Genomic DNA, 12,444 nt, shown 5'->3' with positions numbered 1-12,444 from the left:
TGGATCATGTAAAACATTCTTGGTCCGTCAATTTTTCTTTTCAAGAACAAACACTAATATATAGCCAACGCTACGTTCTGAAATACAATTGGTTTATTCAATTTCTAAATTCTATTCTAGTTATTTTTTTTTGGTGTATTTATCTTTACTAAAATATATTTATTCGGACCGTATTTCTTTGGAACAAGTAAAAGTTCCATTAAAAATTATAGTAAAAAAGAGACATTTAAATAGAAAAGACGATGCTTTAAAACTACTTAGTGAAATTGGTGCTTAGGTATTTTAGCATCCATAAGGTCTATTGGTGATTTTATGATCGATTATATACTCATTTCTTTCTTTATAAACTCAAGCATAATGAAATACATATATTTCCTCACTGAATGTATTGCTATACAATAACAAAAACAATAATAAAATCAGTTGTAAAAATAATAATGAAGATAATTATAATAATAATAATAGCCACTAAAACTACAATAATGATAATAGTAAAAACTTATAATTATGAATAGCAATCAGTAATAGTTATAATAAAAAATAATATAAATAAATAAAAATAAGTAACAATAGTAATGATAAGAAATGATAATAATATTGATATTATTGATAATAATAATACTTTTTAACTAATCTAAGAGTGAGAGAGAGAGAGAGCGCGCGCGCGAAGGAAGAGGGGGGAGAGAGGGTGCAATTATTGATAATTAATTCGTAAATAGAGTTTGTTTGGTGATGTTGAAATACCATTAGTAATCTGAATTTCTGAAGCAACATTTTTAGGTTTCCCCGAACGGTGTAGGGATATTCTTTATTTTCTTCAACTTGTTTTCACATCAAAGCTACAGTTGTGGTCAGAAGTATTCATACCCCTAGGAAAATATGTGTTTTTTGCACTTTTCATAAAAATGAAAGCAGAACTTGGATAACTTGCATAGTAGTTATATACTAATAGACATTATCTACAAAAGCATGCTGATTTTATTTTCATCTCATTTGCATAATAATAGAGAAGATGACTTTTCTGAATTTTCTAATGTTCAAAAGTATTCATACCCCTGTCTTTCTCAATTATAAGACACCATATATTTCATAGTTCAAATATTTTACTACCCCCATATGGTTTCAAGCTGGACCCTATAATGCCAGACATGAATACAAAAGAATTTAAGCCATGTTGCATGGTATCCAGAAAGAGGAAGTTCCTTAGATCTCAGAAATCTTCAATTTTCTGAGGTTTGTCCAGATGTTAGTTGCCATGTTGATGAAATTGATTAAAAATCAATTCAATTAAAGATTGGGGGAGGGGGGCGTTTTGCCTTTTTGAAATGAAATTTTGTTGAGAAAATCAAAGTCTTTGAATTCCAGAAACTTTAGTGGTTCTATAAATTGAGAATCAGTGGCAAGATATTTGTCAATTCATCGGAATCGGCTTAAACTTCATCATGGTCAAGCGAAAGGAACTTAGTGACGATCTGAGATCACAAATAGTGAATGCTCACAAAGATGGTTTGGGCTACAAGGCAATATCCAAGCGTTTTGAGGTTCATGTGGCTACTGTCCAGAGCATCATCAGGAAGCTCAAGACTTTTAACAAAGTGGAGAACCTTAAAAGACCTGGACGGAAGCCCAAAGTCTCTGCAAGGCAAGCGAGATGTTTAGTTCGAGCTGCTGCTGTCAACCCCAGAATCACCACAAAGGAGATGCTGAAAGATCTCAATGGCCAAGGGACCAAGGTCTCGAGGCAAACCATCCAGAGGACCTTGAATAAGGCAGGATTGAATGGACGACGGCCACGGAAGACTCCTCTCCTAAAACCCAACCACACATGATCACGTTTGGACTTTGCCAGAAGACATCTGGGAAAGGATGAAACGTTTTGGAGGTCTGTTCTTTGGTCTGATAATACTAATAATAATTGTAAATTTATATTGCACAATTTCTACTTGGATATACTCAACTGCGCATTACAATACATAGCAGATAAGCATGCAGAAAAACAAGTATTAACAGGATACGCAAAAAATTTAGAAGTAAATTTAAGCTCGCTAAATTAATCGAAGAAAAATAAGTAAAGATTAATTATTTCTACAAAATACATAACAAAAAAGTGACTTATCAAACACTCTCTTGAAAGAGGTGGGATTTCAGTTTAGTTTTAAATAAGTTGACAGAGGATGCATTTCTTATTGAGGAAGGGAGACGATTCCAGAGTTTGGGTGCAGCACTGATAAAGGCACGGTCACCTAGTGTAATCTTTGTTTTACATGGTGGGAGACTGAGGAGCATTGTGTCATGGGAACTACGAAGCCTGTAAGACTGGGTGGGTGGTTTTAATTTAAGGAGTTCACTGAGATAGGTGGGGGCCATGTGATGTAGTATTTTATATGTTAGGAGCATTATTTTGAATTTGATTCTCTGACGTACTGGAAGCCAATGTAGATCTTGGAGTAGGGGCCTTACATGGGAAAATTTGGGGGAATTACAAATGAGTCTGGCACATGCATTTTGAACACGCTGTAATTTGTTTATCTGAGAATCTGGTAAGCCAAAAAGTAGTCTGTAACAATAATCCAATTTGCTTGTTACAAATGCATGGACCAGTGTATTGATAGATGTGCTGTTTAGATATTTCCGGATATGACGTAAGTTGTAGAGATGATAGAAGGCAGTTTTGCATGTTTTGGATATGTGGGTTTCCATGTTTAGCTGCGAGTCAAACCAGACACCAACGGTTTTAGCAACCCTGGTCTGCTTGACTACAGTATTTCCAACTGTTATGCAATCTATATTTAGTTTAGACACTTGTCTAGGTGTTTCAATGATAAGAAACTCAGTTTTGCTATCATTGAGTTTCAACTTACTGCTCAACATTCATCTACGAAGTTCCTGTAGGCAGTGTTCAAGAGCCAAAAACACAGGACTGTTCTTGTTCCCTGACTGGGCTGAAGGAAATGTATAATTGAGTGTCATCTGCATAACAGTGACAAGATATTTTTTCAGAGTGTGCTTTGATAACCGAAAAAGTCTACTAGAATAGAGGGAAAAAAGGAGAGGTCCGAGCCTGGACCCTTGGGGAATACCCCATCTAACGTCAAATTTCTTTGAGGTAATGTCACCAATTGATATTTGTTGCTGCCTATCGGAAAGGTAAGACTGCAACCAAGACAAAGCAGAGTCTGTTATCCCAAAATCAATTTCTTATATTTCAGCAAGTATACTATGGTCAATAGTGTCGAACGCAGCACTAAGGTCTAAGAGTACTAAAAAGGTAACTTTCTGTTGGTTCATAGCCATTAGTAAATCCTTCTTAACTTTTAGTAGGGCTGTTTCTGTACTGTGAAACTTCCTGTAAGCTGACTGTGTTAAGGGGAAGAGGTTGTTACGATCGAGGTGTTCCTGAATTTGGGCAGTAACTGCCCCTTCAACCAACTTGACACATATTGAAGGTTACTTATTGGCCTGAAGTTATTGAAGTTTACTTCTGAATTAGGTTTCTTTGGCACAGGCCTAACTAACGCTAGCTTCCAACCCGAATAACACTTGGCATCATGTAATGACAGATTTATGATTTTTGTAAGCACAGGTAGTAAGGTATCTAGACATTCAACAACCAATCTTCATTTGTTGGCATTGGATCGAGGGAACATGATTTTTTACTGAGGTTCATAACAATTTTCCTAACATCACTTAGTGATAGTAACTTGAAGCTCGAGAGTACGTGCTGGTTAGAAGCAGAAAAGCATCCCTGCGAACCATCAACACCGACCTGCTCTTCATGTAACAATGATTCAATTTCACAGTGAATTTTTACTACTTTTTGTTCAAAAAAGTTTCCTAGTCCAGTAACAAAATCATAGTTGTCAACACTAGGAGGTATGACAAGATCACTCTTTTTCATGTTTAGTAAAGACTTTGTTATGCCAAAGAGTTTCTTTTGGTTTGAGCTATTATCAGTGATACAGTCAGTGTAATACTTAGAACGAGCCTTATTCATTACGTATAATGTCCTATTTCTAGCTGTCTTAAAAGCATTAAGGTCAGAGACAGATTTTGATTTTCTTCATTTCCTTTCAGCCTTTCTTCTCTTCTTCTTTCCCATCCTTATACCATCGGTAAACCATGGAACTCTAGGACGACTATTAACACTCTTTAAGCACATAGGGGCATGTTTATCAAGGATAGACCGTATTAAAGTAAAATCATATGATGAGGTTAGGTCATCAAGAGAATCAGGTGGATTTAAACAAAGTTCAGATGAGGCAAGGTCATTATTAAGTGCATCTAATCTAACATTGGATAGCTTCCTATATGACACCTTATTCACTGGCAAAGGAGTTCTACAAACATTAAGGGTACAGAAAATGGACATGTGATCAGACACCAAGGAGTCCGACCAAGGTGGCTCTAAAACAATGTCATCAGACTGTCGAGTAATGATCAAATCTATGGTATGACCTGATACACGAGTAGCTACTTTAACATGTTAAACACATCCAAGAGATTCTAACAAATCTCGAAACAATCTTGAGTCATAATTATCAATAACATCAACATGAATGTTATAGTCCCCAGTCAAAATTATAGGAATGTTTGACATCAGGTGTGGTTGAATAAACTCGCTGAATTCAGATAAGAACGTAGAAATTGGGATGCGGTGATTCTCGGAGTATGGTGGTCTGTAGAGATTAACAATTCTGAGTTGGCATGAACCAAAGACTTCGTTTCACCAGCCTTTACCTCATGAACATCAATGGTATCTTTGTAAAGGAGACCTGTCTGATGAAATGAAGATGGAGCTTTTCGATATGCAAATGAGGTGAAAATAAAAATGGCATGCTTTTGTACATGATACCTAAATGTATTTGACTGATTTGTAACTGACTCCATTTCTACTCTTATTTTTTTTTTAATGCAAAAAACTGATTTTCCAAGGGGTATGAATACTTCTGAGCACAACTGTATGAACTAAATGCTAATATGTGGTATTTGTAGCAAAATTGATGTTATCTCTAAATAGTGGATTTGCATGGCTATCCAGGGGATAGAATGTAAGAATATAATATTGGACCATGTGAAATATTATTTCTGGCCCGCCAAAATTGTTTTTAAAAAAGTGAAAAAGTATCATAGCGATATAAAAACGAAATACAATGAGTTTATTTAGTTTCTAAAATCTATTCTAGTTAAAAGATTTTGGTGTATTGTTCTTTACTTAAATAACTGTTCATTCGGTCAATATTTCTTTGAAACATACGACATTTTCATTCAATCTTTTTAAAGATATTAAGGTAAAGGAAAACAATGCTTTAAAGTTACTTTGTGATATTTGTGCTTAGGTATTTTAGCATCCATAATGTTTGTTAGTGTATACATAATCGATTATATACTTATTTCTGTCTTTATTTTGTGTTGTCTCATTATGGTAAATAACCTACAAGTCACTAGGCATGTCTAGTACACTATATAACGTTTCAACTCAAGCAAATTGAAATACATATATATTTTTTCACTGAATATATTGCTATGAAATAACAACAACAATAATGACATCAGTTGTAATAATGATTAAGAAGATAATAATATTTACAGCAACAAAAACTACAACAATGATAATAATAAATACTAATAATAATGAATAGTAATAGTAATAATGAATAATAATATAAATAAATAAATAGTATAAATAAATAAATAATATAAATAAATAAATAATAGAAACAATAATGATGATAAGAAATAATAATAACGATATTAATGATGATAATAATAATTTTAAACTAACCTAAGAGTGAGAGACAGAGAGAGAGGGGGGAGAGAGAGAGAGAGAGAGAGCGCGCGCGAATGAAGAGGTGGAGAGAGTGTGCAATTATTGATCATTAATTCGTAAAGAGAGTTTGTTTGGTGATGTTGAAATACCATGAACAACCTGAATTTATGAAGCAAAATTTTGGTTTCCCCGATAGGTGTAGGAATATTCTTTATTTTCTACAATTTGTTTTCACATCAAAGCAATGAATTGAACGGTAATATGTAATATATGAAGTAAGGATGATGTTTCTAAATCATGGTTGTTCATGGCAATCCAGGGGATAGAATTAAGAGTAAAACAATGGACCATGTAAAACAGTAATTCTGGTCCGCCAAAACTGTTTTGAAAGTAAAAGCGTGTGTATTTGAGTTTTTTGTCAGACGTGTATCAATCAGAAATGATTATTTACGTCTGGGACCGACCTTTAACGTCACCATCCGAAAGACGTGACCAGGGCTCGAACCTCTGCATCAATTTGTAACTTCCCCACATAGCTTGGATTACAGGCGCACGCCACAACGCCCAGCAACTAATGTAGGCGCCTATGTACCGAAATACGATAGGTTTATTTTATTTCAAATTTATATTCTAGTTAAAAGCTAGGGGATGAGATGTAAGAATATAAATATTGGACCATGTATAACATCTCTGGTCCGCCAAAATTGTGTTTATAAATAAGTTAGAGCATAAATTAAGCAATAAGTGTACCAAAATACTATACTTTTAAGCTTTTAAATTATATTCTAGTTATAATTTTTTGTCTATTGATCTTTACTAAGATATATTTATTCGGGCAGTTCTTCTTTGAAACAAGTAACCTTTCCAATCGAAAAAAAAATATTTAAAACAAATATTAAAATAGAAGAAGACGATGCTCTAAAATTACTTTGTGAAATTGGTGCCTAGGTATTTAGCATCCATAGCGTCCGTTGCTGTTTATATAATCGATTATATATTTATTTCTGTCTTTATTTTGTTGTTGTCCTCATTATGATAAATAACCCACAAGTCACTAGGCATGTCTAGTACACTACACGAAGTTTCAACTCAAGCAAATTGGAATACATATATTTTCTCACTGAATGTATTGCTAGAAAATAATAAATACAATACTAATACAAGTTATAATAATAGTAATGAAGATAATAATTATAACAGTAACATCTATAGTAATGATAATAGTAAACAATAAAATGAATAGTTTGTGTGTGTGTGTGTATTATGTGTTTTGTCAGACGTGTATCAATCAGATATGATTATTTACGTCTGGGACCGACCTTTAATGTCACCATACGGAAGACGTGACCAGGGCTCGAACCTCTGCATCACTTCGTAACTTCCCCACATAGCTTGGATTACAGGCGCACGCCACAACGCCTAGTTGTAATAATAAGTAATTGTTATAATAAATATCATAAATAAATGATAATACTAACAATAATAATGATAAGAAATAATAATGATATTAATGATGATAATATTGGTAATAATTTCAACTAATCTAAGCGTGAGAGAGACAGCGCGAAGGAAGAGAATTATTGATCATTAATTCGTAAAGAGAGTTTGTTTGGTGTTGTTGAAATACCATGGATTATCTGAACTTCTGAAGCAATTTTTGAGTTTCCCCGAAAGGTGACGGAATACTCTTTATTTTCTCCAATTTGCTTTTACATCAGAGCAATGAGTTAAATGGCAATGTGTAATATTTGAACCAAGAATGATGTTATCTCTAGAACTTGGATCTTCGTGGCAATCAAGGGGATAAGCTGTAGGAGTGAAGTAATGGACCAAGTGAAACATTGTTTCTGATCCGCCAAAATTGTAATAAGATATATATTATAAATTGATAACAACGTTAAATACAAAAATACAATAATAATTTTACTTTCTAAGATATATTCTAGTTAAAAAAATTTGGTCTAAAGATTTTTACTAAAATATATTTATTTGGGTGACATTTCTGAAAACATAACAAGTATAATTGCTATTAAAAAATATTTAAAAAATATTTTAAAATGGAAGACGATGCTTTAAAATTACTTTGTAAAATTGGTGCTTAGGTATTTTAGTGTCCTCTTGGTCTGTTAGGTTTTATATGATCGATTATATAATTTCTGTCTTTATTATTTTTTTGGTCTCCTTATGATAAATATCTCATGATTCACTAGGCATGGTTATATGTAGTATTTGAAGCAAGAATGATGTTATCTCTTCATAGTGGATCTTCATGGCTATCCAGGGGTAGGATGTAAGAATATAATGTTGGACCATGTGAAACATTATTTCTGGTCCGCTAAAATTGTTTTTAAAAAAGGTAAAAATGTATCATAGTGATAACGCGACATTCAATCAGTTTATTTAATTTCTAAAATTTATTCTAGTTAAATATTTTGGTGAATTGATTTTTCTAAAATAAATGTTTATTCGGTCGATATTTCTTTAAAACATACGACATTTTTATTAATTTTTTAAAAAGATATTAAGGTAAAGGAAGACGATGCTTTAAAATTACTTTGTGGAATTTGTGCTTAGGTGTTTTAGCATCCATAATGTTTGTTATTGTATACATAATCGATTATATACTTATTTCTGTTTTTATTTTTTGTGTTGTCTCATTATAGTAAATAACTTACAAGTCACTAGGCATGTCTAGTACACTACATGACGTTTCAACTTAAGCAAATTGAATTACATATATTTTCTCACTGAATGTATTGCTACAAAATAGCAATAACCATGCTAATATCAGTTGTAATAATGGTAATGAAGATAATAATAACAGCAAGATCTGTAATAATGATAATAGTAAATAATAATGAATAGTGTGTGTATTTAAGTTTTGTCAGACGTGTGTCAATTAGATATGATTATTTACGTCTGGGACGGACCTTTAACGTCACCATCCGAAAGACGTGACCAGGGCTCGAAGCTCTGCATCACTTTGTTACTTCCGCACAAAGCTTGGATTACAGGCGCACGCCACAACGCCTATAGTATTAAGTAATAGTGATAATGAATAATAATATAGATAAATAAATAATAGTAACAATAATAATGAAAATAAATAATAATAATAATAATGATATTAATAATGATAATAACAGTTTTGAACTAATCTAAGAGTGAGAGAGAGAGAGAGCGCGCATGCGAAGGAAGAGGGGGAGCTCCCCGTTGCAATTATTGGTCATTAATTCGTAAAGAGGGTTTGGTGATGTTGGAATACCATTGGTAATCTGAATTTCTGAAGCAACATTTTTAGGTTTTCCCGAGCGGTGTAGGGATATTCTTTATTATCTACAATTTGTTTTCACATCAAAGCTATGGTTGTTAATATGTAGTATTTGAACAAAATTGATGTTATCTCTAAATAGTGGATCTTCATGGTAATCCAGCCAGGGGATAGAATTCAAGAATATAAAATTGGACCTTATGAAACATTATTTCTGGTCCGCCAAAATTGTTTCAACAAAAAAAGTAAATTCAAAAGTAGCGATGAGAAACCGAAATACAATTAGTTAATTTACTTTTTAAAATCTATTCTAGTTAAGATATTTTGGTGTATTGATTTTTACTAAAATATATGTTTATTCGGTCGATATTTCTTTGAAACATATAACATTTTATTTAATTTTATTTCAAAGATATTAAAGTAAAGGAAGACGATGCTTTAAAATTACTTTGTGAAGTTTGCGCTTAGGTATTTTAGCATCCATAATGTTTGTTAGTGTATACTTAATCGATTATATACTTATTTCTGTCTTTAGTTTGTGTCTTGTCTCATCATGTTAAATAACCTACAAGTCACTAGGCATGTCTAGTACACTACATCAAGTTTCAACTCAAGCAAATTGAACTGCATATATATTTTTTCACTGAATTTATTGCTATGAAATAACAAAAACAATACTAATATCAGTTGTAATAATGATTATGAAGATAATGATAATATTTACAGCAACAAAAACTACAATGATGATAATAAATACTAATAATAATGAATAGTAATAGAAATAATGAATAATAATATAAATAAATAAATAATAGAAACAATAATGATGATAAGGAATAATAATAACGATATTAATGATGATAATAATTTTAAACTAACCTAAGAGTGAGAGACAGAGAGAGAGAGGGGGGGGGGGGAGAGAGAGCGCGCGCGAAGGAAGAGGTGGAGAGAGGGTGCAATTATTGATCATTAATTCGTAAAGAGAGTTTGTTTGGTGATGTTGAAATACCATGAACAACCTGAATTTATGAAGCAATATTTAGGTTTCCCCGAACGGTGTAGGAATATTCTCTATTTTCTCCAGTTTCTTTTAACATCAAAGCTATGAATTGAATGCTAAATGTGTAATATTTGAATCAAGAATGATGTTATCTTTACATCATCATAGATCTTCGAGGTAATCCAGGGGATAAGATGTAAGAGTAAGATATTGGACCTTGTAAAACATTACTTCTGGTCCGCCAAAATTGTTTAATAAATGTTTTCTAATTCAATTCTGTTGGTACCGAAATACATTATATTTATTTTGTTTATAAATTATATTCTAGTTAAATTTTTTTGGGTCAATTGATCTTTGCTGAAATGTATTTATTCGGGTGATATTTCTTTAGAACAAGTAAAATTTTTATTGAAAAAGAAGTTTCAAAAAAGATATTAAAATCAAAGAAGACGATTGTTTGAAATCACTTTGTGAAATTGGTGTTTAGGTATTCAGCTGCCATATGTTCTGTTGGTTTTTATATAATCGATTGTTTTTTGCCCTTTTTTTGTATTGGTTTATACTTTATTTATTGCTATGTTCGGGGACTAGCCTTGATAGGCCTTCGGCCTTCGCTGGTCCCCTGCATCCGGTACATGTATGTTGTGCTTTCATTTGTTGTAATTGTTATCTCTAAAATTGTATTTTGCTTTTTTATCCCTTTGCCTCTGTATAATATTTGTAAATATTGTTTTATCATATAAAAGGCCATATCGGCCAATCAATCAATTAAAATTATATACTTATTTCTGTCTTTATTTTTTTTACCTGTCTCATTACGATAAAAAAACCCAGGTCACTAGGCATGTCTAGTACACTACGTAAAGTTTTACTCCAGCAAATTGAAATACATATATTTTTTCACTTAATGTATTGCTATAAAGTAACAAAACAATACTAATATCAGTTGTAATAATAGTAATGAAAATAATAATAATAACAGCAACAACTACAATAATGATAATAGTAAATATTAATAATAATAATGAATAGTAATCAGTAATAGTAATAATGAAAAATGATATGAATAGATAATAATAGTAACAATAATAATGATAAGAAATTATAATAATAATGATATTGATGATAATAATAATTTTTAACTAATCTAAGTGTGAGTGAGAGAGAGAGAGAGAGCACGCGAAGGAAGAGGGGGAGAGAGAGGGTGCAATTATTGATCATTAATTCGTAAAGAGAGTTTGTTTGCTGATGTTGAAATACCATGGGTAATCTGAATTTATGAAGCAACATTTTTAGGGTTCCCCGAACGGTGTAGGAATATTCTTTATTTTCTCCAATTTATTTTCACATCAAAGCTATGAATTGAATGGTAATGTGTAACAGTTGAACCAAGGATGATGTCATCGGTAAATCATGGATCTTCGTAGCAATCCAGGGGATAGGATATAAGAATACAATATTGGATCATGTAAAACTTTAATTCTGGTCCGCCAAACTTTATGTTTACAGACTTTAAAAGTCATTTACTTGCTGAAACCCAAATACAATACGCTTATTTAGTTTCTAAGTTATATCCTAGTTACAAAATGTCGGTCCATCAATTTTTACAATAATCTATTTAATATGGCTATATTTCTTTGAAGCAAATAAAATTTTCGTTAAAAAAAATGTTTAAAGAAAAAAAGATGATGCGTTAAAACTACTTTGTAAAATTAATGCTTAGGTATTTTAGCATCCATAAGGTTTGTCGATGAGTATATAATCGATTATATACTTATTTCTGTCTTTATTTTGTGTACTGTCTCATTTTTATTATCTTTAGTACATGGATCCTACTGACAATCCAGGAAAGGGGATATAAGAGTCCAACATTGGACCATGTAAAACTTTGTTTCTGGCCCGCAAATTTTTTTTTTTTCAAAATAAAACCCAAAATAGCAACAGCAACACACACCGAAATACAATAGGTTTATTTAGTTTCTGAATTATATTCTACTTAAATAATTTTGGAGTATTGATCTTTACTGAAATACAATTTCGGGCAATATTGCTATAAAAAAAACAATAATATCAGTTGTAATAATAATGATGAAGATAATAATAACAGCCACAACAACTATAATGATGATAATAGTAAATAATGATAATAAATAGTAATAAGCAATAGTAATAATGAATAATAATATAAAGATATAATAATAGTAACAATAATAATGATAAGAAATAATAATAAAAATGATATTAATGATGATAATAATGATAATAAGTATGTATTAATAATAATGATGATAATAATAATATTAATGATAATGTTTATAATAATAGTAATATGATAACAATATTGATTTTTTACTTTTAAGAGAGGGGGGAGAGGAAGAGAGAGAGAGAGAGAGAGAGAGAGAGGGG

The 12,444-nt window shown here is 31.6% G+C and overlaps 1 protein-coding gene across 1 annotated transcript; it reads left to right on the top strand.

Annotated features, from left to right (window-relative positions):
- Positions 1 to 1,442: 1,442 nt before the first annotated feature.
- On the top strand, positions 1,443 to 1,829 carry LOC129263126 (uncharacterized). Its single transcript, XM_054901048.2, has one exon. It carries the CDS (start codon positions 1,443 to 1,445, stop codon positions 1,827 to 1,829), a length of 387 nt encoding a protein of 128 aa, XP_054757023.2.
- The last annotated feature ends 10,615 nt before the right edge of the window (positions 1,830 to 12,444 follow it).

This window comes from Lytechinus pictus, chromosome 6 (assembly GCF_037042905.1).
Source record: "Lytechinus pictus isolate F3 Inbred chromosome 6, Lp3.0, whole genome shotgun sequence".
NCBI classification, from domain to species: Eukaryota; Metazoa; Echinodermata; class Echinoidea; order Temnopleuroida; family Toxopneustidae; genus Lytechinus; species Lytechinus pictus.
This window is presented reverse-complemented; position numbering and strand designations above follow the sequence as displayed.

Coding starts and splice junctions, on each gene's coding strand:
- LOC129263126 (XM_054901048.2), top strand. CDS start 1,443: ATGGTCAAGCGAAAGGAACTTAGTGACGATCTGAGATCACAAATAGTG.